The sequence below is a fragment of the Pelobates fuscus genome, chromosome 11 (genome assembly GCF_036172605.1).
Source record: "Pelobates fuscus isolate aPelFus1 chromosome 11, aPelFus1.pri, whole genome shotgun sequence".
Taxonomy (NCBI): Eukaryota; Metazoa; Chordata; class Amphibia; order Anura; family Pelobatidae; genus Pelobates; species Pelobates fuscus.
In genome coordinates this window covers 51164609-51191101 of record NC_086327.1, presented here as the reverse complement: position 1 = coordinate 51191101, position 26493 = coordinate 51164609, and the positions used below count along the sequence as shown (strand labels likewise).

The 26493-nt window shown below is 35.7% G+C and overlaps 1 protein-coding gene across 1 annotated transcript in view; it reads right to left on the bottom strand.

The window, feature by feature from the left end:
- Positions 1 to 14380: 14380 nt before the first annotated feature.
- PRKCG (protein kinase C gamma) overlaps positions 14381 to 26493 on the bottom strand; it is a 447474-nt gene continuing 435361 nt past the window's right edge. Inside the window, exons 16-19 of the mRNA XM_063436266.1 lie at positions 19506 to 19613; positions 19254 to 19394; positions 16551 to 17753; positions 14381 to 16475 (exon numbers count right to left, since the gene is read on the bottom strand). Of these exons, the coding sequence (XP_063292336.1) occupies positions 17574 to 17753; positions 19254 to 19394; positions 19506 to 19613 (429 nt within the window). The 3' untranslated portion in view covers positions 14381 to 16475; positions 16551 to 17573. The remainder of the gene's footprint in view (positions 16476 to 16550; positions 17754 to 19253; positions 19395 to 19505; positions 19614 to 26493) is intronic.

The following is a 26493-nucleotide window of genomic DNA, read 5'->3' as shown; positions in this document are numbered from 1 at the left end:
CTGTTGCTGGGTGCCTCGATGTCAGAGGCAGACCAGCAACCGCCAATAGAGCTGTCCCAGAACATGTGATCGCTGTGACAGCAAGTCACAGCAATCACAGTGCTGCTGGGATTCCTGATCCAACTCCCTCCACCTCTGTGTGGTTTGAGAAGTGGAGAGAGACGGATCGGTGCTGCAACATTGTGTGCCATTTTAGTATAAAGTGTATCTGTGTTTTAAAAGTCATTTTAATACTTTTAAAACAGTTTTAACCCTTTCCCTGCCCTTTTGATCACTGCCTGCAGTGATCAGTATACTGATCACAGTATTTAACTTTGATCTAATTTTTTTTGTCCCCTCAAGGGATAATTTTGATTTTTTTTTAACCCTTAGGGGTTAATTTGATTTCATTTGTTATTTAATTAATTTAACGTTAATTCCTTAGTTAGCTGGAGTGGTTGGACTTAAGTGGGAATTTGGGAAATTGAGTGTTAGGCTAGTTAGAGATGAAAAGTTTAGAAAAGTTCTGAAAAGTTTTTAAAAGTTTAAAAAAAAGAAAAAAGGATAAAAAAAGAAAAAAAGGATTGAAAAACAAAAAGTTAAAAAAAAAAACATTTAAAAAAAAGTTTGTTTAAGTTACACCTTCATAATGTCTAGAAGGTACATTGCTGAGGAGGCTTATGATATACTAGCAGCCGACTCTGACGCCACAGACACTGCCTCTGAGAGTGGTGATGAGACTGTGCCAGATACTGCAGGGCCCTCTGTTGTAAGCGGCTCATGACCCCTAAATGATTCCCACTGTTTACTGGCAGTCCTGGAATTCAGTTGGATGTCACTAACTACAGTGCACTGGATTTCATGCAGCTATTCTTGGGGGATGATATTTTAGGGGATATAGTCACCCAGACCAACCTTTATGCTGTGCAGTACCTGACACTTAATGATCAGAGTCTCATCGCCAGGCAAGGGAGTTGGTACCCCACCAGTGTGCCAGAATTAAAAAAAAATGTGGGCACTAACAATGCTAATGGGCATTATTAAAAAAAACAGCATCAGGATGTGCTGGTCCAAAAATCCTGTATGCAGCACCCCTATTTACAGATATGAAGCAATGCTTCGCTTTCTACACTTCAGCGACAATTCGAAGTGCCCCCCAAGAGATAATCCTCAATACGATAATCTCTATAAGATTCGCCCCCTTATTTCCCACTTCAACAGACAGTTTGGCTCAATGTACACCCCACAAAAAAATATTTGTGTAGATGAGTCTCTAATGAAATACAAGGGCAGACTGGGGTTTAAACAATATATCCCGGCCAAAAGATCCCGGTATGGGATAAAGTTGTATAAACTTTGTGAAAGTGCCAGTGGTTATGTTTACGAAGGTAAAGACAGCCACTTGGATCCCCCAGGTTGCCCGGATATCATTGGGACGAGTAGAAAAATCGTATGGGATTTAATTAACCCATTGCTAAATAAGGGGTATCATTTATTTATAGACAATTACTATAATAGCATCCCTCTTCTTAGGATGCTTTATTGCTTTGAAACTGTGGCCTGTGGCACTATCCGAAAGACACGTGTCGGTTTTCCAAAAGCCCTGGCACAAAAAAAGCTCAAGAGGGGGGAAACGGCTGCTCTCTGCCAGGACGAACTGCTGGCTCTCAAATTCAAAGATAAGAAGGAGGTGTTCATTCTAACATCTATGCATACGGAGCACACTCGAAGAGTCGCAGTTCGTGGCAGACAAGAAATTAGACGGGTGCCAGTCTGCATTAGGCAGTATAACAAGCACATGGGGGGAGTTGACCTGTCCGACCAACTGCTGCAACCCTATTTAATGCTGAGGAAGACCAGGGCATGGTACAAAAAGCTTGGCATTTACCTTATGCAAATGGTGACTCACAATGCCTTTATTCTGTACAAAAAGGCAAATGCTGACCTTAAATCCACATTTCTGGATTTCCAGTTTCAGCTTATTTCTGAGCTGCTCACTGAGTGCCACAGTGGGGAACCATCAGCTGGGCCTAGCAACAGAAGGGTTGAGACAGGTCACTTCTGTTTCCAGATACCACCAACCCCCAAAAAGAAGACACCCCAGAAAAGGTGCAGGTTGTGCTACCAGAGGGGCGTAAGGACGGAAACCAGCTTTTATTGCCCTGATTGCCCCTCTCAGCCCGGCCTTTGTATTGGCAACTGTTTTAACGTTTTTCACACCCAGGGAGAATAAGTTGCACATTGTATATGTATAGAAAAAAAATATATTTTATAACATTATTTAGTTAAAGTTCTTGTGTAAAAAGTAAAAAATGCTTAGGAAGTTATGAATTCTATCAGCAGACAGGCAGTGCCCCAGAGTTTGATGCAGGTTAATATGGTGATTAATAACTTCTTTTAAAAATGGTAGGCCTTTGTGGGGTGGTTTGAATTATCAGCCTGCTAAGATGCTCTAAAATTGCACATGGACCCAGCGTCAAAGTTTGAAAAAAACTGATATGGCTTAGTCTCCAATGTGCCCCTTCAACATCCACATATTCCTGAAAAATGTACACATGGGGGTATTGTTGTACTAAGACGACATAGCTAAGCAACATAATAGGTGTTATATTGCCGTAGCATACACAAGGATTGCAAAATATACAGTAACATCTCCAAGTGTGTGTCAAAAAGGCAGAAAAAATGCTAATTGCTACTAGACTTGGGACAAACTAGCAAAAAAAATGATCCTACGCTAGGGTTTAAAATATGCCATTTGAAATACCCTCTAGTGTCTACTTTTACAAATGATAGGCTTTTGTGGGTTTTTTTTCGAACCGTCAAACTGCTATAGTGGCCCAAATTGAAACATAGGCCCATCAAATCCGTCTCTCAAAATTCTACTGTAAATACCGAAATGGACAGGTCTCCTATATGGCGCTGTAGCTTCACGAAATAGTGCCAAAGACATACAATGGGGGTGTCATTTTACTCAGAAGACTTAGTTGAGCATAATATTGGGGCTTTGATCATGGTGGCACATGTCAAATATACACAATGCCTAGCAAAAAAGTAATGCGGATGTAAAAAATGCCCCAAATTATTTTTTACCACAAACTTTGACATACATTGGTGAAAAAATGGGGACATGTTAAGGCACAATATGCACCATATGAGATACCCTGGAGTGTCTACTTTTACAAATGGTAGGCCTTTGTGGGGGGTTTTCCAACAGCCAAACTGCTATAGTGGCCCAAATTGAAACATAGACCCATCAAATCTGTCTCTCAAAATTCTACTGTAATTACCAAAATGGACAGGTCTCCTATATGGCACTGTAGCTTCACGAAATACTGCCAAAGACATACAATGGGGGTGTAATTTTACTCAGAAGACTTAGTTGAGCATAATATTGGGGCTTTGATCATGGTGGCACATGTCAAATATACACAATGCCTAGCAAAAAAGTAATGCGGATGTAAAAAATGCCCCAAATAATTTTTTACCACAAACTTTGACATACATTGGTGAAAAAATGGGGACATGTTAAGGCACAATATGCACCATATGAGATACCCTGGAGTGTCTACTTTTACAAATGGTAGGCCTTTGTGGGGGGGTTTTCCAACAGCCAAACTGCTATAGTGGCCCAAATTGAAACATAGACCCATCAAATCTGTCTCTCAAAATTCTACTGTAATTACCAAAATGGACAGGTCTCCTATATGGCACTGTAGCTTCACGAAATACTGCCAAAGACATACAATGGGGGTGTAATTTTACTCAGAAGACTTAGCTGAGCATAATATTGGGGCTTTGATCATGGTGGCACATGTCAAATATACACAATGCCTAGCAAAAAAGTAATGCGGATGTAAAAAATGCCCCAAATTATTTTTTACCACAAACTTTGACATACATTGGTGAAAAAATGGGGGCATGTTAAGGTACAATATGCACCATATGAGATACCCTGGAGTGTCTACTTTTACAAATGGTAGGCCTTTGTGGGGGGGTTTTCCAACAGCCAAACTGCTATAGTGGCCCAAATTGAAACATAGACCCATCAAATCTGTCTCTCAAAAGTCTACTGTTGGCGCTGTAGCTACACGATATAGTGCCAAAGACATACAATAGGGGTATCGTTGTACTCAGCAAATGTAGCTGAACACAAAATTATTTGTACAGGAATAGCACACACTAACTTTACGAAATACACATGAGAAGTTCGTTATAATTTTGTGTGTCAAAAAACAAAAAAAAACAAAATTTTAGTCCAATATTTAGCAGGGATTAGCCGTGAAATGGCTACGTTAAAAGTGTCAAAATAATGTTAGTTAAATAGCCTGTGATGTCTGCTTTATATAAATATATACTTTTGTGTGCCAATTTTGTTTTCTTTTATAGCTATTAAGCTTACAAGACAAACATACCAAATTCTAAAATCGCTCCACATTAAAAGTTTATTTTACTCCTTGTGTTTTGTGAGCTGTAACTACCAAAAAAAAACCTGAAAATCCCAGACACATTATATATTCTGTAAATCAGAACAACTAAATTAATTTATTTTTAATTACTTTCCTTAACCTGCACAAATTATGCACACATTATTATTGCAAAAACTGAAGAAAAAAAACAATATTTTAACATTTTTTGGAATTTTTTGTATTCTTTTATAATAAATAAGCATTTATATATGTATGTGTTACATCAATTTAAAGCCCTTTTTGTCCTTTAAAAAACAGTATATAATATGTATCGGTGCAATAAAATAGTAAAATGCAAATTGCAGTTGAACGCAAACAGCAAAAAATGGGAAAATTTCTTGTGTCCTTAAGTGCAAGACAAGCTTTTGAGGCGGTGTCCTTAAGGGGTTAAGGGCAAATGTCCATAGATCATAATAGAAGAGAAAGCAAAAAAGAAAAAAAAAATAGAAGATACATTGAGATGCTTGGTATATATAAATGTACCTGTAAAATATTGTAAAAACAATGGTGAAAAAGCACTACCCTTAAGATATTTTACTTATAAGAAGATCTGATTAAACCTTCAGTGTAATGTACCTATTAACCACTAAAAATATTGTCTGGAAATTATTAATTCATAATAATCGTAAAAAAAAAAAAAAAAAAAAAAAAATCACATATGATTATAAATATCAAAATCTATGTTTAGACCATTTGGAGAGAAGGTTTCCATATCGAAGATCCACTTCATTTCTGTTTTATTCAGAATCTTCAAATGGTCGGTCACACCCCCCTCTTCCCTCCTCCAAGGTCTCCTAATCTGTTGGATTCCCATAATGTGCAAACAACTACAATCTCCATCATGTACTTCATTAAAATGTGTGGGGACGGAGTGGCTTAAGACTATTTTGTATGTTTCTAAATTTCTTATTTTGTATATGCTCTCCAATTCGTAACTTTAGGTGTCTTGTAGTTCTCCCTATATATTGTAGTCCACACCCACATGTTAAAAGATAAACTACATTACGGGAATTATGGGAATTACACGTAATAAAATCTTTCACCTTGTATTCTTTTTGTATAATGTTCGTGGTGAATGTATGTTTTTTTTTTTTATTCTAGTTGATTTACAAGGTTTTACAACTTCCACAGTTAAAGAAGCCTCTAAGATCATTCTCAAAACTATCTTTGTCCTTTCTTTCAACTCTTGGGATACAGCTTCTAAAATTATTAGCTCCTCTACAGATAATCTTAGTCTATCTCCTGACATTCTTCCTCTTGCTTTAACATATGCCAGTGTCTATTAAGTTTTTTTTTTTTTTTTTAATATAGCTTTGAGAGTTAAAATCACAAATAAAAGGAATTTGTTCTCCCTGATGTCAGTAAGTATTTTCTTTGTTTCTCTTGAACCTCTTTGAACTGTTTTTCTCCTTGCTCTTTATCGTATCCTTTTTGATAACATTTATAAAATTGCTCTTTTAAAAATGTGGATTGTTCTAAAAACAATATTCTCATATGTACAAAGTATGATTGTGTTAATTTATCCAATCACATTTGAGCCCCTGAAATAAGGTGACGGTGTATGAAAACGGCTGCAATTCCTTAATGTTTCATATGGTATTTTTGTACAACACCTTGAATTAAAGCTGAAAGTCTGCAGTTCAATTGCATTTCAATTGAAATTGTTTTATATAAAATCCATTGTGATGGCGTACATATCCAAAATTATGAAAAGTGTGTCAGTGTGCAAATATTTCCGAACCTAACTATAGATAACTATGTAACTAATATATACTAAAATTATTATAACACATATGCATAAATATACACAGGAGCATACTATGTCTCTCAATGGGTTGAGATAGGCTTTCTGTGGTGTTGAATGTGTCTGAAAACTATTTGTGGAATTGTGTAGAGGCAGCTGTTTGTCATGTAGTATGTGAAGGGGTCTGTTGTTGGTGTACAATGTTTGGCCAGGGACAGTAATGTGTATTTGTGTCCACAGGCTGTAAAATGTGCGTTTGTGCATGTGTGCGTTGACAGGCTGTAAAGTGTGTGTTTGTTTATGTGTGTGTATGTTTAGAGGGTGTAGAGAGATAGTGGGTGTGTGTCTAGCATGTGTAGTGTATGTATTTGTCTATAGGGTATATAGTGTGTATATAGGCACTGAAGAGAGTGTGTATCTAGGGACTGTAGTGTGCATTTAGGGGCTGTAGTGTGCATGTGTGTGTACAGGGGCTTCAGTGTGCATGCACATGTGTATAGGAGCTACTTTGTAAGTGTGTATATATAGTGTGCTTATGTTTGTACAGGGCTGTTGTAAGTGTGCCCGAGGTATAGTGTGGTGCTCCAAAACATTAATAAAATAAATTATATGAATAATAAAATTAAATAATTATTTTAAAAATATATATGTTGTTTACTTTGGCCAAGGGAGTGGGTGCATCCACTCCTCCCCCTGTCCCCACCCCAACCCAACCCATGTTTGCCACTCCTAGCTGTAAATTCCTTTAAATAACTGTGTATCTCTCTTCCTAATGGCCCAATTTAACTTCCACCCTTGCAACTAAGAAACTTAATTTCCACTCAGCTCTACTCACCCTGCCGTTGCTCCTCCCTCCCGCCCTGGTTCCTTCTAACTATATAGCATGCTCCTCCAGCTGTTTGGAACCACAGTCAATCACCTCCTCATTCCTTAACATGTATCAATCACTGCAGTCACACTATAAATTCTCTCTGCCATCACCTACAAATTCCTCTGCTATCTTTTGTCTCATTTCCCTATTTCACCGTTAGATTGTAAGCTCATGGGCCGGGCCTTCTACCTTCTTTTACCGGTCTGTTTATTTTGTTTTTTCACTTGTACAGCACTGTGGAATATGTTACATAGTTACATGACCCAGAATGGGTCAAATTTATCCTTGGATCAAGCAGCTATTACCCTATATTGAAAAATTATATCCTTGAATATTCTGTTTTTGCAAGTATGGATCCAGTTGCTGTTTGAACATCTGTAATGACTCTGATAAAACCACTTCTTAAGGCAGATAATTCCACATCCTTATGGTTCTTAGAGTAAAAAAAAAAAACTTTCCTTTGCCTTAGACGAAATCTTCTTTCTTCCAGTCTTCGTGTCCTATGTAAAGTCCGGTTTGTGAACAGATTTCCACACAATGGTTTGAATTGGCCCCAAATGTACTTGTATAATGTTATCATATCTCCTCTCAGGAGATGTTTTTCTAAACTAAAGAGGTTTACATTTGTTAACCTTTCTTCATACCTGATATACTCCATTCCTTTTATTAATTTTGTAGCCCGCCTCTGCACTTTTTCTAGTGTCATACTATCCTTCTTTAGAACAGGTGCCCAAAATTGCACAGCCTATTAAATATGTGGTCTTACCAGTGATTTATAAAGAGGCAAAATTATATTCTCATCCCAAGAATGAATGCCCTTTTTCATGCATGACAATACCTTACTGGCCTAAGCCACTGCTGATTGACATTGCACATTGTTGCATAGTTTGTTGTTTATAACAATCCCCAAGTCCTTTTCGTGTGTTGTTATCCCTAATTCGCTTCCATTAAGGGTATACATTGCTTGTGCATTCTTTACGCCGAAGTGCATAACTTTGCATTTTTCAACATTAAATTTCATCTGCCATTTGAGTGTTCAGTCCCCCAGTCCATCTAAATCCCACTGGAGCAAAGTAATATCTTGCTCGCATTGTATTATTTTAAAGAGTTTTGTGTCATCTGCAAACACTGAAACGTGACTTTCAATGCTTTTTTCAAGATCATTTATAAAGATGTTAAATAGAAGGTGTACCAGAACAGAACCCTGAGAGATACCACTTGCCACCTCTGTCCAGCTTGAAAATTTACCATTAATGACTCTATTTTTAAGCCAAAGTTCTACCCAAGAACAAGCATGTTCATCTAGATCGATTTCCTTGAGTTTGCACACTAATCTATTGTGTGGAACTGTATCAAATGCCTTGGCAAAATCCAAATAGATCACATCCACTGCAACACCCTGATCTATACTTCTGCTTACTTCTTCGTATAACACAATCAAGTTAGTTTGACATGGCCTGTGCTTCATAAAACCGTGCTGATTTGTGCTAATAACTATATTCTTCTCAAGGAATTCTTGAATATTATCCCTTAATAACCTTTCAAATATTTTACCAGCCACAGAAGTTAAGCTCACAGGTCTATAATTTCCAGACAAGGATTTTGAACTCTTTTTGAATATAGTAACCACATCTGCCTTCCTCCAATCCTCCGGAACACTTCCTGAAAGAAAAGAATCTTGAAAGATTAAAAACAGAGGTTCACTTATTTCTACACTTAGTTCCTTAAATAATCGTGGAAGAATACCGTCAGGCCCTGGAGCTTTGATTATATTAACTTTCTTTATTTTCTGCAGCACCTTGTCTTGAGTTAACCAAACACAATTATTCTGCAAATGTTTTGCAGCAATTATTTGATCATCTATTGCCATGGGTTCTTCCTTAATATATATGGAGGAGAAATAGTTATTTAAAATTCCTGCCTTTTCCTGCCACTTTATAAATGCCAGTAATAAATAAACAAATAAATAATTAATTAAATCCTGGTAGTCCACTGATCTGAGTGCACTCTCTGGCTGATGCAGACTATGTTTATCCCATTACTAGAGGCTATCATTATTTGAACTTGTGTTGAGCTCTGTTATATGTACCACTGGTTTATGTGTGAACCATTGGACTCATACATTGTAGTGTTTTAATATGTGTTTTGCGAAGCACAACATGGCATTTCCTATGTCTTCTTGCTAAATAACCACTATTTGCTAAACGTACAGGGAGTGCAGAATTATTAGGCAAATGAGTATTTTGACCACATCATCCTCTTTATGCATATTGTCTTACTCCAAGCTGTATAGGCTCGAAAGCCTACTACCAATTAAGCATATTAGGTGATGTGCATCTCTGTAATGAGAAGGGGTGTGGTCTAATGACATCAACACCCTATATCAGGTGTGCATAATTATTAGGCAACTTCCTTTCCTTTGGCAAAATGGGTCAAAAGAAGGACTTGACAGGCTCAGAAAAGTCAAAAATAGTGAGATATCTTGCAGAGGGATGCAGCACTCTTAAAATTGCAAAGCTTCTGAAGCGTGATCATCGAACAATCAAGCGTTTCATTCAAAATAGTCAACAGGGTCGCAAGAAGCGTGTGGAGAAACCAAGGCGCAAAATAACTGCCCATGAACTGAGAAAAGTCAAGCGTGCAGCTGCCAAGATGCCACTTGCCACCAGTTTGGCCATATTTCAGAGCTGCAACATCACTGGAGTGCCCAAAAGCACAAGGTGTGCAATACTCAGAGACATGGCCAAGGTAAGAAAGGCTGAAAGACGACCACCACTGAACAAAACACACAAGCTGAAACGTCAAGACTGGGCCAAGAAATATCTCAAGACTGATTTTTCTAAGGTTTTATGGACTGATGAAATGAGAGTGAGTCTTGATGGGCCAGATGGATGGGCCCGTGGCTGGATTGGTAAAGGGCAGAGAGCTCCAGTCCGACTCAGACGCCAGCAAGGTGGAGGTGGAGTACTGGTTTGGGCTGGTATCATGAAAGATGAGCTTGTGGGGCCTTTTCGGGTTGAGGATGGAGTCAAGCTCAACTCCCAGTCCTACTGCCAGTTTCTGGAAGACACCTTCTTCAAGCAGTGGTACAGGAAGAAGTCTGCATCCTTCAAGAAAAACATGATTTTTATGCAGGACAATGCTCCATCACACGCGTCCAAGTACTCCACAACGTGGCTGGCAAGAAAGGGTATAAAAGAAGAAAATCTAATGACATGGCCTCCTTGTTCACCTGATCTGAACCCCATTGAGAACCTGTGGTCCATCATCAAATGTGAGATTTACAAGGAGGGAAAACAGTACACCTCTCTGAACAGTGTCTGGGAGGCTGTGGTTGCTACTGCATGCAATGTTGATGGTGAACAGATCAAAACACTGACAGAATCCATGGATGGCAGGCTTTTGAGTGTCCTTGCAAAGAAAGGTGGCTATATTGGTCACTGATTTGTTTTTGTTATGTTTTTGAATGTCATAAATGTATATTTGTGAATGTTGAGATGTTATATTGGTTTCACTGGTAAAAATAAATAATTGAAATGGGTATATATTTGTTTTTTGTTAAGTTGCCTAATAATTATGCACAGTAATAGTCACCTGCACACACAGATATCCCCCTAAAATAGCTATAACTAAAAACAAACTAAAAACTACTTCCAAAAATATTCAGCTTTGATATTAATGAGTTTTTTGGGTTCATTGAGAACATGGTTGTTGTTCAATAATAAAATTAATCCTCAAAAATACAACTTGCCTAATAATTCTGCACTCCCTGTAGGTGCAGGCATTTTAAAAAGTAGTAGCTGGCTGGCTGGAAAACATTGGCAAGAGGTGTGGAGATATGCCAGCCCTACTAATGTCTAGGGCAGGAATGGGATTTTTGATGTAGATGTATCCAATTTCCATTCATATGTTGCTAAGTCCATTTAATAAATATCATTCCCCATTGCTTTTTCTATTCTATGAATTTTACATTGTGCTTCAAAGTACTTTTTCTATGCTGTCCAACTAGTGTTCAGTATTGAACAGTGAAGCCCGCTGTTTAAATAGCTACGACAGCTATGGTGCAGTTGAACGCAATCTACTGTAATAAAATGAAACATTTGATAAAAGAACAATGAAACAATGCATTTTTAATTACTTTATTGCTTTCTATAGTATGAAAAAACAGGCATACTCTTTTTGCCAAAAACAGGGTTTTCTGTCACCTCCAAACTATCCTGACATTTTCCTTTTACTATACAATGATGTAAACAATAAGAAAGGTTTTTGGAAAAGTGCAAAGGTTTTACACTTCTCCAGAGGAATTTACAAACCTAAAGCTATATTTTGACAACACAATCAATCGCATTGACTATTAACTCTCCGATTGTAAGGTTTGCAGTGTACTCAACCTTGGAAAATCAAATGGAAGAACAATGCCCAGAACTCAGAAGATCCTCAAGGGTTAGATTATATCCATCATTTTGCTATATAACATTATATGGCCACCTGACTAGTTAAGCTTATGACCTGGAGATCCATAATTTGACCATTCCTGGAATAGGGTGTCCAACTGAAAAAATATTTGTTTTATTTTAGACAACTTGTAAGACTAAAGGGTTAAAAATGAAGAATTGTAAAACAAATTTAAATTAGATGGTAAAAATCGATTGCTGTAATAGAACAACATTAGTAATATGAACAAATGATCAAAAAATAATGCAATAGAGTGGACAGACATATACGCAAAAAAAATAAATGAATGCTTACAAATTGAGATGAGAAGAATACTGAGAAATATTAAAAAAGATGAATAGTGCAATATTGTCTTAATACTGAGAAAACATAATTTATGATAGCAAGTGAATTTGAGAGAGTTAAAATACAATTGGACTATATTATAAAAGAACTGCAGCTTCGTTCATATGTCCTCCAATTCTGATATATGGTATTCAATACACTGATTATCCTCAAAGCAGAATAGAAAAGATGTCTATTCACTAAACTGTGTATCATGGTGAATTGACTTCAGACTTGCAATTTTTAAACCAAAGTAATCATGTTTTGATATCCATGAACTAAAAAGTGTGTTACAGGGAGTTGACAAGTGACCTGCAAATCCTAAATACAAGTATAAATACTTACATACAAAAATTGACCATGGAAGGTCAACATTAATTTCCTCCAGTCACCTAACAGTTACTCTGGAATTAACTGAAGGAATAAAACATATTTTTATTCTTGCTTAAAAAATCTGGGGAACAGATAGAAAAAGAGGAAATATTACTTAGTGAGAGAGAGCATAATAACAGATAAAATGTATATTAACTAAGGGGCAAAGGATGAAAGAAGGGGTCAGATATTACAACTGATCTATGGATAGAGTCTTATTTGAAGAGAAGATGGTTAGAGGATATCTATCGTATTGGGAATAAAAAATGGGGGCAAGGAAAAATAAATGGTAGGCTGCAGTAAAGCATAGAGGGAATGTTGAGTACTGTTTTTTATGCAATTCTCTAAATTGAGTGTTTGCTCATGTCTGGAGTGTCCCTTTGCAAGTTATATAACTTAAATAGGGTGGAGAATGGTTTCATGGTTTCAGGGTTAACCGCTGAACTTGGCTTTTGCTAAAATGTTCAGATCGTTGCTGCTTAACGGTAATGATGAGATAGGTAGTTTAAAACCAGCTAATAAATTAAATAAATGCGCAATAATACTCTTAATTTCTAATATCACTGGTACAACACATTTAAAGGCATTATCTTCTACATGGTCAATTAAGCATGCACAGATGTCTATTAAAATGATTTGATGAATCATAACGATCATCATAATAATTAAAGATGTTTCATATTAGAGATCCATGCAAAAAAAAAAAAATACTGTAAGCTAAGCAAAACTCATGCCCTTCAATGTGTATAGTAGGCCAAATAATCCCTTTCCTGACAATAAGACATGGAAGATACTATCCTAAATACTATTTTACTCAGATATATTTGCATGAATCGTCTCCGCAGCATAGCTCTTAGCTCTGTGTTTTAAATAGATCATATACCTTTTGTGTCCTTGCTCGTGTTTCTTAGTACTGAATCCTATCTTATGTCTGCATTCTATTTCTCTTTCCTTGTTTAAGATTTAGTAACTGCACTATAACTTTACAGATTACAGGAAACTCAAAGACTGCTGACTGCAAATATCTTCCAAAGACTAAGAGTTACTTACATATCTTCAGTCTTTGAGCAACTTTTATTAAAGGAATACTCAAGGCATCACACCCACTACAGCCTGTAGTCAGAAATGCCCTGGTACAATCTCATGGTTTTGGCACATTCTGGCAACTTACTTGGGTCCCTTCACATGCTCATGTCAAATCCAGTCTCATCCAGCAAGAGAAACCAGAGGTTTCTGTGGAGCAAAGAACAGCTAATGCAGGACTGTTCTGGGTGCCTGAGAGAGCTCAGTAGACTTGAGAATGGCAAAAAAAATTGGTTTGCCCGATCAATTTTTCCAGTAAACATGTTTTTTTTTTCAAAAATTGGTTCAGTAATACATCATTTTGTTCATGCTTCATTTCGGTTCAGGCGTTTTTTCAAAGTAATAGTTTTAAGATATATTATTTGGATGAACTGAATTGGTGCGTATATGTACTAAAAAAAAAAAAATGAATTGGTGCGTAAATGTACTAAAAAAAAAATAAAAAAAAATGGCCTCTTCTCCATTCCCTCCCCTTTTTCTAGCGTCACATATAGAACTCCAGATCACAAAACAAACAATGTGCCTCATCCATGACCCATTCCATTCATGATTTAGCCATATGGCGATTCTGAGTTGCGGAATTTGGATAAATCGCCATGTGGGTGAAATCAAAATCACCAATTTAGAGCTCAGATGATACTCTCAGACCCTGAGCACATTCCTGCATGACATTGCTTTGTTCAAAGCAAAAAGGCCAAATGTAGTGTGACACATTACCATAGAACAGCACCAGGTACAACTGGTACCATAATCACTGTAGTGGACTGTATTGTTTATGGTGCTTGGAGTATTGCCTTGAAGTCTGATAATATTTTTGAGTGGTCCAGAACTATAAAAAAAAGTAATCTACAAGTATACATTTATGTTACTACTGTATAACTTTTTTTTCTATATAAATTGTAGTTTTTTTATTTTCTTAACTCCTTTCACTATTGAATTATTAAAACATTATTTTATTAAAAAATAAAACAAGCATTTGTAACATTCTAAGTAAAAAAATGTTTAACTTAAATGAATAGACATAAGCAATACACATATAACAATGCCAAAATAAACAGTAATTTGATTTAGAATTTGTAGCTCAAGGACACTTAAATTATCAAAAATTGCTGAAATTTAAATTATTAATTAGTTTGTTTTTTTGCATAAATGTTGGGAGTATAAAATATTTGGATTATGCAGTGCCCATTGCTTTCTATATGTTCTGACATATCCGCATAAAATTATTTTTTTGTCGCATACATTAAATTTGACAAAAAGTATATTTCAATTGAATCTGCAAGCATTTTTAGAAACCAAACCAAAGGGTACTGTTAAGGAAGACAAAATGTAGACATGTGTCTTGTATCACATATTACATTACCAAATAACTCATGTAAAAAAATCATAGATTAAAATGTAATATCACAATAATGTCAATTACTTTATGAATCACGTAGTAAATGTAACTTGCACAAATCTCTTGTAATGGCCTTACCCAGCTCCTGTAGAATAGGATATCATATTTGCATTATTAAATCTACCAAACTACAAAACGGTCCATTGTATAAATATTATATCTGAGACAATCAGGTATTTAGTGTATACTATTTATACAAGGGACACTTTTGTAGTTTGGTATAGACATTAACAACTATGTACCCTTTCTTTCTTAATGTTTTTGTGATTTGGTTCTTAAATTTTTGCAGAGTTAATTAAGGTAGCAACTGGTTCATTTTGGTTACATTTAGAGATCCCTATACATTATGTCCTTTTGATCTTGGTGTGTTTTTGCTGAAGCATCATTGTTATTATTATTTCTTAAAGATTATGACTCTATATAAGCAAAACGACAAATAAACACATGAATAAACACAGAAACAAAGCTGCGTGGCTAAAACTGTTTAACTTTTTAAAATAGAGGAAAAAAAACGTAACGTAACGTCCTAATGTGTGATCATGGCCATCTCAAGCTCCTGCTTCGCCTTTGGATGCAGTTTATGATTCATGCAGTGATGGAGGAGAAAATGTTTAACAGCATTTGTAGACACCCCAACCTAGGCAGAGAGACTGAACAGCCAATTTAGTACCAGCAGTAGAAAGATGGAGAACATAAGTAAGATTTATGGTAAAAGTTTGTTTTGCAGTTCAAGACATTGGAAACAAATAACTGTGCATAATCTTTGTTCCTAGTGAAGGGTTTAACTACTTCAGTACCGAATGACTCAAACTAATGGTTAGAGGGCAGGCCATATTAACTGTTCCTTTAGTAATAAATGCTTTCAGTTGACCCATATTAACATACATCTTTATGAATAACATATATAATATAGAAATAATATAAATGACATTATCATCTAAATAATAACAATGTAAAGCATGCACCTTATTTGTTCACATTTCTAATTATAGAAAGCAGCTTTTAGCCTTATTACTGTCAGAGTTTCAGTAATGGGTTAAACAGTATTGAGTCACAAACCAGCCTTGTGTTGAAGACAGCTCAGAAAAAGAACAGTGACCTTATCATTTCAATGTAATTTGCTGTATTCATGTGCCAACTAACAAGTACTATAATAAACTGACTTGTATATTTATGGTCTTTTATTTTGACAACACTCCACTTTGCTTCTGTTATCAGTGTGCCTAATTAAAATGATCTTACATAATGACTAACTTGTTCTTGCATTTTCACTTTTGCCACATTAGTTGTCCTTCTATCTTCTATCTTATACAAATTACCTTAATGCACACAATGCTAGATCTTGGTGAATTATTACTAAGTTTGGGACCTCCTTATCGGTCACTCTAGAGCTCTTAATGACACTACAGAACCAATAGACAACACGTACCAGAGGCTCCTGCATCACGAAAATGCTAGATAACAAGGAATAACGTGTTAAAGTGTGGGTGATTAGTCCTTCAAATTAAATAATTCTAACATTTACTGGCAAATAACATGGTGACATTTACAGCTGTGCAGATGTGTGCAAGCCATACCCTATGCCAAAATCTGCATAATTTCTCTTGCATCCTCCACTGTCGTACTAATCAGTTGGTTTACTCAACAAGTATCAGCTGTTTCTTTTCTCTACACAAATGTATGAGGTGCCTTTATTATGTAACACAAAACCAGGATAGACTTGTTTGAGGAAGAGCCAAGTTCCAGGATACCTCTAAAATGGCATATCAGGATTTTTAACCCCTTAAGGACACAACTTCTGGAATAAAAGGGAATCATGACAGAATATATCCGTCATCTGTCCTTAAGGGGTTAAACAGTACCATCAATTAATAAATATATCACATCCTGGTACTGAAGACTACATTCTGATTTAAATGTTTAGCATTCCTAATGTGCATACATGGAAGGGGCGCCATGTTTAGAAATACATCCATGGAAGCCCTGGCCGATTTTCTGTTTTCTGTTCCAATGCACTCTTTTCCTGAATCAAGTCCGGAAAAGCCTAGATAAAATGATCAAACTAGCGAATATGTTTACATGGTATATGATCTTCCAGCCCATGCACATAAGCAGATGATCAGAATAACTAAACATTTATCACTGAGGTATGATCTTTCATCCAGGTGACATCTCGAGTTACTTGAACAGGATAACATCTAAATATATTGTACACCTACAAAGATTTTAAAAGGTCATGCATGCCAAGGCTAGATGCAATTTTTGGGGAAGATGCAGTCAGTGTTTTGTCCATTCCGGGTGATAACTGGTAAAACTAAATGGGGATATAACGTATTGTCTATCTAACGGAAAGTCAGTCTGTGGTTTATTTCAAGTGTGACCATGCAGCGAGATACCACACTCCTACATGACTTCAAGGTTTGCAGCTCATATTCCAGTCCAAGACCTCTAAAATAAATTCAGCTCTTCATCAAGCTCTCTGATTCCTACATAAGTATTCCATCTGAGGTGTATCTCAATCCCATTGCAGGTATTACAGCAAAGGTTCAACTCTTCATCGCACTATCCCAAGACACTGAACAACCCAAAGGGGAACCACAAAAATGTAAAACTTCATCAGCTTTTCACAAAGTCTCATTTTAGTGAAATGCCAGATCAGTGTCAGATCCCGGAAGGAATGGATTCACTTTTGCATCCCGGTCCCCTCACACAGCACATTACAACACTGAATGCTTTTCCAAGATGCAGGTAGGGGAAAAGAGGGAGAATGGGGCAGGATTTGCCAAAAAAGCCATTACTTAGGAGAATACCATGCTGGCCAAAGGATGGGGGACTGGAGAAAACCACTTTCATATTTGTTTCCCACCACATATGGAGAGGTCACACCAGGGAGATGGGCACTGGACTGTGTGGGTTAGTGTGGATAAACTCTGGATTAATGAAGGTGAATCCAGCAAATTCACTCTGGTCAATTCCAGCTAAGACCATTTGGTCAGGAGGTGTAAGAACTGGAGGAGCTCGGGTGAAGAACTTGTCGAAATTTTCACCACTCTTTCCACACTGTTAAAAACAAAATACATTGTTTTGGTTGAGAAATATGTTTTTTGTTAGTTTTTTTTTTTAAAGATGTTTTTGTGTTATTTGTTACAATAATAATTTAAGTAAAAATAAACATTCTGAAGAAATATTAAATTATGTTAAACAATGTTTTATCTTATAATTTCAGAAAATAAAAGTGTGTACTTGTAAATGGACTTTGTGGTTTTTGAAGATAACCACATATCTTAATCGCTGCTATTTTGAACTAATACAACCAGAAGATTAGGCTTAATAGGTATCTTGCAAACATGAAGTCATGTAGAGTTCCATACAAATGTTATATCAAAGCCTGTTGTGTTCTGGAAACTAACCAGCAACTCTGTTGGGGTCTAATTGGAATAAAACAGGTCTTGAAACAGGTTTACCAAACAAAAGTTAATGAAAATTTGGCATAACAAAATGTCACAATGCTTAAGATTGTCACAGATTTAGCAATATTTAGCCATCCTCAAATGTACCAGTTATTGAATAGAATCTCCTTAGGTCCCTAAAACTAGTAATATATCTACATGCTATGCAATAGAAAGACAATGTGGTCTCTACTAGGGATATGATAAGTACCAACACTACGACGTGGTATTGATATATGGACCTGCAGTCTCACTTGCCATTAAATCACGTTGTATGCAGTCCTAGCCACACTTCAAAATGTATAACTTTCATAATTGTGTTTAATTTAGAATGTCTTGTCTTTTGATCTGTTAATTGCTTGCTAGAGAGTACAGCAGCCTGCACACATAGTATATAACCAATTAAATATATATCATTGTCTTATATACCATTTACTTAGTCAAAGTAAATATTATTTGATACAATTTTGTAGGTCTGATACTAGTATATTTTATTGGTAAATATTTTTCTATTTAACATTCCTTATTTTTTTTTTATTTTTTTTTTTAAATGTGTAACCAATGTATTATTTCACATCGGTGCATGTTATCACTTGTCGGTTCAATGTTACCTCTCTCCCACAATAGCTCTTAAATGCTATACAGTGATGATAACTTTTTGATGAATACAACCATACCTATTTTTGAATTGATTAACTAATCTAAATTATATATATATATATATATATATGTTTGTGCTGTGTGCTAATGTGTGTACTGGAGTACAGCTAATGCTTTTTCAGTTTTATTGGACATCCCTCCTCTCTCAAACCTGACAATCGGGAACAGGCCTCTTAGGCATGCAGTGCAAGCAGACTTTTAAAGAGTTATATTAACTACAATATTGTTTTCTTATTACAACATATAAAGTACTATGTTAACTGATGGATCAAAGTGCAGAGCTAAGAGCAATATAAAGATATCAAACTGTTTCAAGATAGGTTTCTTTCCAATCACCCACTGAATGTTAAAGCAAATATCATATATAAATAAAAAAGATTTATAGTAAAATATTTAAAAAAAAAAAAAAAAATTCTACAGATTTCCAAGGAGAAATAGAAAAAAATCTCACAGGTCGTGGCTTGAAAGGAGCCTGAATTTCCAGGCGTTCTAAACGTTCCCAATCAATCCAACGGAAAAATGCGTGATCCCGTATATCTCGCTCTCCATCACACCCGGAACCAAGGCGTTTCAGTGGATGTTTTGTAAGTAACTAAGGATGAAAATTGAAGGAGGCAGTTGATAGTCAAGGTGCTACATGAATTGTAACTCAGAAAGTACTAAAATGGATATATAATATAGTAAACAATTAAAGTATTTTTACCCCTTTGCATATTGAGACAGCTTCTCTTGAGAGAGATTTGGGATAAGATACAGTCTGTTCCATGATAGACTGAAATAATTCATCTTCATCTTCTCCATCAAAAGGTGGCTTTAGAAAGACAGAAAAGCACATATTATCTATTTAACATGTTTTGCACATTGAAACTGATATTTAGATATTTCACTTTGATGTAACAAAGAGCACTACTTAATGGGATAAAATCTAAAACCTGATAACCATATTTATTCATTTTTAATTTAATTTAAATTAATGCATTTTGAATTGCAATAAATGACATGGCCTCAGTTGTTAATTACAGAATAACAGACAATGGTTACCTATATAGAAACAGAAGAGTGAACATTTCTTAAGTGGCTTAATAAACAACTAGATATTCCATAATACAGATAAGCAAAATTCATAGTCTTAAATATGTTGATTAACAGACGGTTTAGGTATACCATATATATATATATATATATATATATATATATATATATATATATATAAAACATATACCACAATGTTAAAATGATCTGTGTTTAGAAAAATAGCAAGTCAATCCATTTTTTGAATAAGGGAATTTAAAATATTTGGTAAACAACCTTACTAATACTATGCACTTTCGGGACTGCCTACGAGCAAAGTGTAAAGTACTCTACCCCAATCCCACCTGTGATCAGTTGTCAGCCCACGATATCTAGTACTGCTTATAGGTCAACCTGACAATTATCTGTTTTACTTCTCAATAACTATGTATTTTATTTTGCGTGTACACTCATTGTATGTTGTAAGTGTTCTCATCGTTCTTAGGTGCTGTACTTTTCCCTCACCTTCACTACACTTACATTGATACATGTTCTGTATTTGCTTGTGTTATTCTCAATAACCTTGAATACAAATAAATAAAATATTTGGTAAATAAATTATAATGAAAATGTAAGTAATGAGTAGAAATGAAGAATTATTAAATGGTGGGGCTTTACTTGCGTAAAGACAAAGAGCTAGAAATGGAGCAGGGGTAGTGGTTAAAGGTCGGAATGGCTAAAGGATAAGTTGCTGAGGTGGAAGTAGAGGGTAATAAAAGGAGATTGTAGAAGTAGTGAAGCTCGAGGAAGCAAGATAGAGAAGTAAGGGTGACGTGTAGACAGTAACTGAGGCTGGAGCCTGCAAGGGAGACTGAAGGCTACAGGGGAATGTCAGATGTCATGACAACCTTGGGTGTCATGACAGGGTGGGATAAGGATTTGTGTTCTATTTAAGGATTCCAACTGCTGTTGTGGATAATACCAGTTCGTTTTTCCATGGATTATATGAGCTTACTGTAAAAATTGTTTAGTTTGTTAAGCCCTTCCTATGTCTATGTAAAGGACAATTTATTTACAAATTTTACGTGTTTGATTAAAGGAATTTGTACTAATTTTCAATAAATATGGTTTCTCATTTATCAGGGCCAAACATGAGTCTGGGGAAATGTCCACCCACAGGAATTATTTCAGTTGGAACAAAGTACCATTACAGAAGGTTATGTGGGACGCACTACAAGGCGTTTGTGAACAAGAATAGGAGAGCACATATATAACATTAGCAGGGGGTATACACAGCATCAGGTCTCCTTACATTTTAAGGAGATCCATAATGCAGATTAATCTGTTTTAAAATTCCAAGGTATCCAAAAGGTTATGCACGATTGGAGGGGTGGAAATTTCATTAAGACATGGAAGCAGATGGAAATTAAATGGATTTTTCAGTTAAATATTTTGATTCAATTTGGTTTAAATGATTTTGAGTCGTGTCATTTTTGTGAGTCATTATTATTATTTTTTTCTGTCTGTCCTTTATATCGCTATATAAATATAAAATAAAAATAAATTAATATCTTCCTTCCTTGAGTATTATTATTTTATATTACACCTTCCACATTTGAAGTTTTATGGTATCCACAATGGTTATGGTTTTAGCAGCACAGTGGATTTGTAATTTTTAATTATAAATTTTAATTTTAAATGTACTATTTATAATTATCCAGTACCATTGATCTTAATACTTGCTCTCTTTTTCCTTCCCAGCAGAAATAGGTTTGAAATATATGGAGAACTATGTTTTTTTTAATATGTTTTTTAGATGTTTTTCTATATGTCTTTATGAGGTTTGTTATGCTTGTATAAATTAGGTTCACTATAATGGTTACCCCAATAGGGAACTTGTAATTATTGCAATATATTTATATATATATATATATATTACATTGGACTGTTAAAGAGACTGTCTGTGTTACGGAATATTCAAATGAGAGCCTTTAGGGTTCTCCAATGGAACTCTCTGAGGGCAGTCCTGGTTACTCTTAAATTCCAGGAATAAAGATGACAGTGTCATCACACGTCCTGAGGAAGCAATTAGCGAAACACGTAGACTGAAGGACATTTGAAAGTTGGTGGGTACATTCTCTCGACCCGCGAGATTCAAACTGACGTGAAAGCCTTGCTGAAACTTCATCTATATCCCAGTGGGCTGGATAATCCAGAGCCTGCACGGAACTGATTGCAGCCAGTTGAGCGGTTTGGGCCCTTACAACTTCCACTCTTGCTTCAGTTGAATAGGAGGTCTGTAACTAGCCAAGTGGTGTATAAGAAGACGGACTCCTGATATTCCTCCTGCCGAGTGTATTTTACAAATGGCTCTTGTGAGTAGCAGGGATCGGCTGCATATGCTCACCATCTTTTATTCCGTATTGGGTTATTTTAGCCACCATATTGTGTTTTTTAGCTTACAATTGTTTTTAGAAATAAAAAGATGAAAAAGGGCTGCGCCAATAGCTAATATAAAAAAAAAAAATAGATTATTGGAACAAACAAGAAATAAGTCAATGTGGTAGTCCTCACAAAGCATTTCTTGGCAAAAGCACTTAGGATAAATGAGAGGTCTTTAAACACGTTCTACAAGTACATTTTTCAATAAATACCATATAAATACAGCATAAATAGGGAAGCAAATATGAAATACACAAATTACAATCAATGTGGCTTAATAAAAGGGTCAATCAAGTAAAACAACAAGAAGAAGAATCTATTTCAATTAGATGGGCCAATGGCATTGTATAACAAACCAATAGGGTTTGCAAAAGGGCAATTAGATGGGCTAAACTAGAAAATGAAATGCTCATATTGAAATAGAGCAAGACCAAACAAGTTTTTTTACATTAATGCCAAAAAGATTGAGTGAAAATGTTGGTCATTGGAATCTCATGGGTGTATTAAGGTGGATCAGGGCCAGGCAGAAATGATAAATAGTATCAATTCAGTATATAGCAAAGAAAAATATATGACTGTGGATTTGCAAATTTCTGGTTCAAAACTTGTACAGCAAACAAGTTATGCAGCAATTAAATTAAGTTAATTTAAAAAAAAAACATGGGCCATATGACATTCATCCATGAGTACTTAGGGAGCTTAATATACAAATAGCCATACCACATATCTTTCAGGATTCTTTTATTTCAGGAAAAAGCAGAAAAGCATTTGAGGTATCTATATTTAAAAAAAACGTTTAAAGATTTTTCCCAGAAACTACAGACTTGTAAACATCTGTGGTTGTGAAATTATTTGAAGGGCTGTTAAGGGATAATATTCAAGAATTAATTTAGAACAATATCATCATTAGCATGAATTATCATGGTTTTCTGAAACAGAGGTCATGCCAAATTAACTGAAGTTAGTAGAAATATAAATCAGGGTGTTGCAGCAGAAGTGATCTACTTGGATTTTGCCAAAGCTTATGATATGGGTCCATTTAAAATACAGTCTGAACATGATCTTCTCTGCACAGGAATTTGGGTAATTTGAAGGGCTGGGCAGGCAAGTGACATATTAGATTTAATGCACATAATTGTAAGGTCATGTATTTTGAAATAAGGAGTCCACAAGGCTCTTACACATTAAAATGGGTTGAGTTATTGATAACATTACAAGAAAATGACTTGGGAACAATTATAGATAACAAAGTAGGCAACAATGGGCAATGCCAGTCTGCTGTTGCAATATCAACTATGGGGCAGTCATATATAAAAAGGGTTATTGATTAACATGATCAAAATATAAATTTTATATAAATATAAAGGTTTAGTACTGTTTACCATCCCAGGCAAAGGTTAGAAGGGAGGAGGGATATGAAAATTATATTTTTTTAATTAAAAATAAATATATATATATATATATATATATATATATATATATATATATATATATATATATATTTAGTAATTTGCCCTCCTACTCCTACAGACCAACAATAACTCCCCCATACACTTCCCCCTATACACACACTGTCCCCCCACCCACACACTGTACCTCTCACACACATACTGCCCCCAATACATGCACACTGGCCCCTCACACGCACACAGCACCCCTCCCACACATCCTTCACACACACTGCACCCCTCCCACACACACACACAACACACACACACACACTACTGCCCCAATCCCCTACTATTGCCCCTATCCCAGCAAATGTCCGGTAAGTTGTCAAACTGTTCTTAAACAGTTTGACTATTTACCCTGGAAGGGGACCACGGCACTCCTGGCACTATAATCACCACAGAGTGCTGTAGTGGTTAATGTGCCTGGATTGTTTCTATAATCTACCAGTGCCCCTTCCCAAGATTAGGTTCTGGATCCGTCCCTGACTGGGAAACATTTCTGCTGAACAGAGGTCCAGTATATGCCGCGGTGCTGTACATATATAAAACCAAGACATTTGTTTTGGAAAAATATTGAACTATTAAGGGTGCCTTGAACCTAAAAGGTTTGGGAACCACTGGGTTAGACTCCACCTTGAAAATGTGGTGCAGTTTTGGCCACCCATTTTAAAGAATGAGATTGCATAACTAAACAAAGTGCAGAAGTGAGCTACAAAAGTAATAAGGAGGGTGGAAAACATTAGTTATGAAGAAAAGATAGAAAAACTGAATTTCTTTAGAAAAAAAAGGCGCCTCAAAGGGAATATGATAGCACTATACAAATATATACAAGGCCAGTAAAACCACTAAATGTAACATGTTCGTTAGCAGGAATATACAACATACACAAGGTCACCCAATGAGACTGGAAGTAAAAGAGTTATTGTAAGAACAATACATTCTCTGCCCAAAATCTATAAAGTCTTATCGGACTCAATTGATATTTAAAAAAATAAAATAAAAATAAAATAAAAAAAGGCCTGCAAATTTTTGGAAAAACAGAATATTCAATGATATAATTGATATGTATGCTAACAGTTTTCGATCCATGAAGACATCTGATGGCGTGAATTAGAAATCACTTCAATCTGGGGGGTCGGGAGGGGTCTGCCTTTATTTGGAGTAATAGCATAAAAGATATGTTGAACTCAATAGACTTAAGTCTTTTTTTTTCAACGTATGCCTCGTTTCCACTGAGCGGAATGGTTCGGGTCGGTTCAGTACGGTACGCTATTTTGAGTGTTTCCATTATGAAAGTGGCCCATACAATCTTGAATTCAATGTGCCCTATTGGAAACGTGTTGTTTTCAATAGAGCCCTGTTGGTGCAATCCACTGAAGAATCTGGGTGACTTATGCAGCATATTCATATAATAATATAATAATAATAATATAATAATAGTTGGTAGTGCAGTGCTGTTCATAACATTTTTGAATAATCTTATTTTCTTGTAGTCCCATATAAAAGTAAAAAAAGTAAAGATGATTTTTCCCTTTTGATGATATTGGAGTAACTAAGGGGACTGGCAAGAATCATATGATAATGGATAAAAAAATATATATATGATTTTCACTGAATAAACTTGGCAAACGAGAGAGATTTTGTAGATTTTTTAGTTTATTAAAAACCTGTTAAGGTTGCAATTCGGAACTTTAGTAATTCGGACCCTAACCCTAAACCTAACCCCTAAGCTGAACCCCTAACCCCTAACCCGAATCACTTGATTTGCCCCTAATCCTAACCCTAACCCTAACCCCTAACTACTTGTTTTGCCACTTTTCAGAAATCTGAAGCACTTCGGAAGTTTTGCAATTTGGAACTTCAGCAATTCGTAACTTTAGCAAATCATAACTTTGGCAATTTGGTTCGGTTTGGCACTTCGGAAATTCGGCAATTCTAACTTCAGACATTTGTAAGCATGCACGAAATTTGTCCGAATGTACATTCGTAACGAAACGAATTGCACATGTCTAACCTGCACCCTAACAGATAAAATTAAAATGTATCAAATGTATCATATCCTAATCAGTTGATACATTTATATTCAATACTGTTTTTCATGTCCATGTTTTTCTGGGTCATCTGGACCATTAGCTCAGTACTTACAGTAAATAGCAGAAAATATATTTTTAGACAAAATGCATCCGTTTCACAATGCAGAGAATATATATTCTTAAACAATTCATAAAAGCATTTAATAGTACAGAGATAATCTAAAAAAAAAAAAAAAAAGTTTATACATGGAAACTATTCTCCAAACAAGGTGTGGCTGATATAGTCATCCTATTAAATTTTTCCAATAAACTAATAAATTCACCAAGAAATGTATATCGATAAAAGATGCATACTTTGCCCATGTTATCCACCTACCCATGCAACTAGCTTATAGTACTTCTTGTCAATAACCACTTGCTATTGGCCCCATTCCTTCACATGTCACAAGCAGTCAATACCCCCATCTTGCACATATAACTTGCTCTATTCTCCATATCACACTGAATAAAATAGTGTATCTTAGACTGTCCCTGCCACACATCCCTTCTTTCTCACGCAATGCCACATCCCAATTCATTCTTTCCTTTTCAATATGCCCTTTCCTCTCCTTTTTCATTCTGTGATACTCTCTCCAATTCAACCCTTACTGTTTAATTGTATATAGTATGTTGTCCCCCATTTTATTAAACCCTTTCCATCGGGTATAGTCATCATCCCTAGCATATGTCTAGATTATGGCTTCTCCACTTGTGG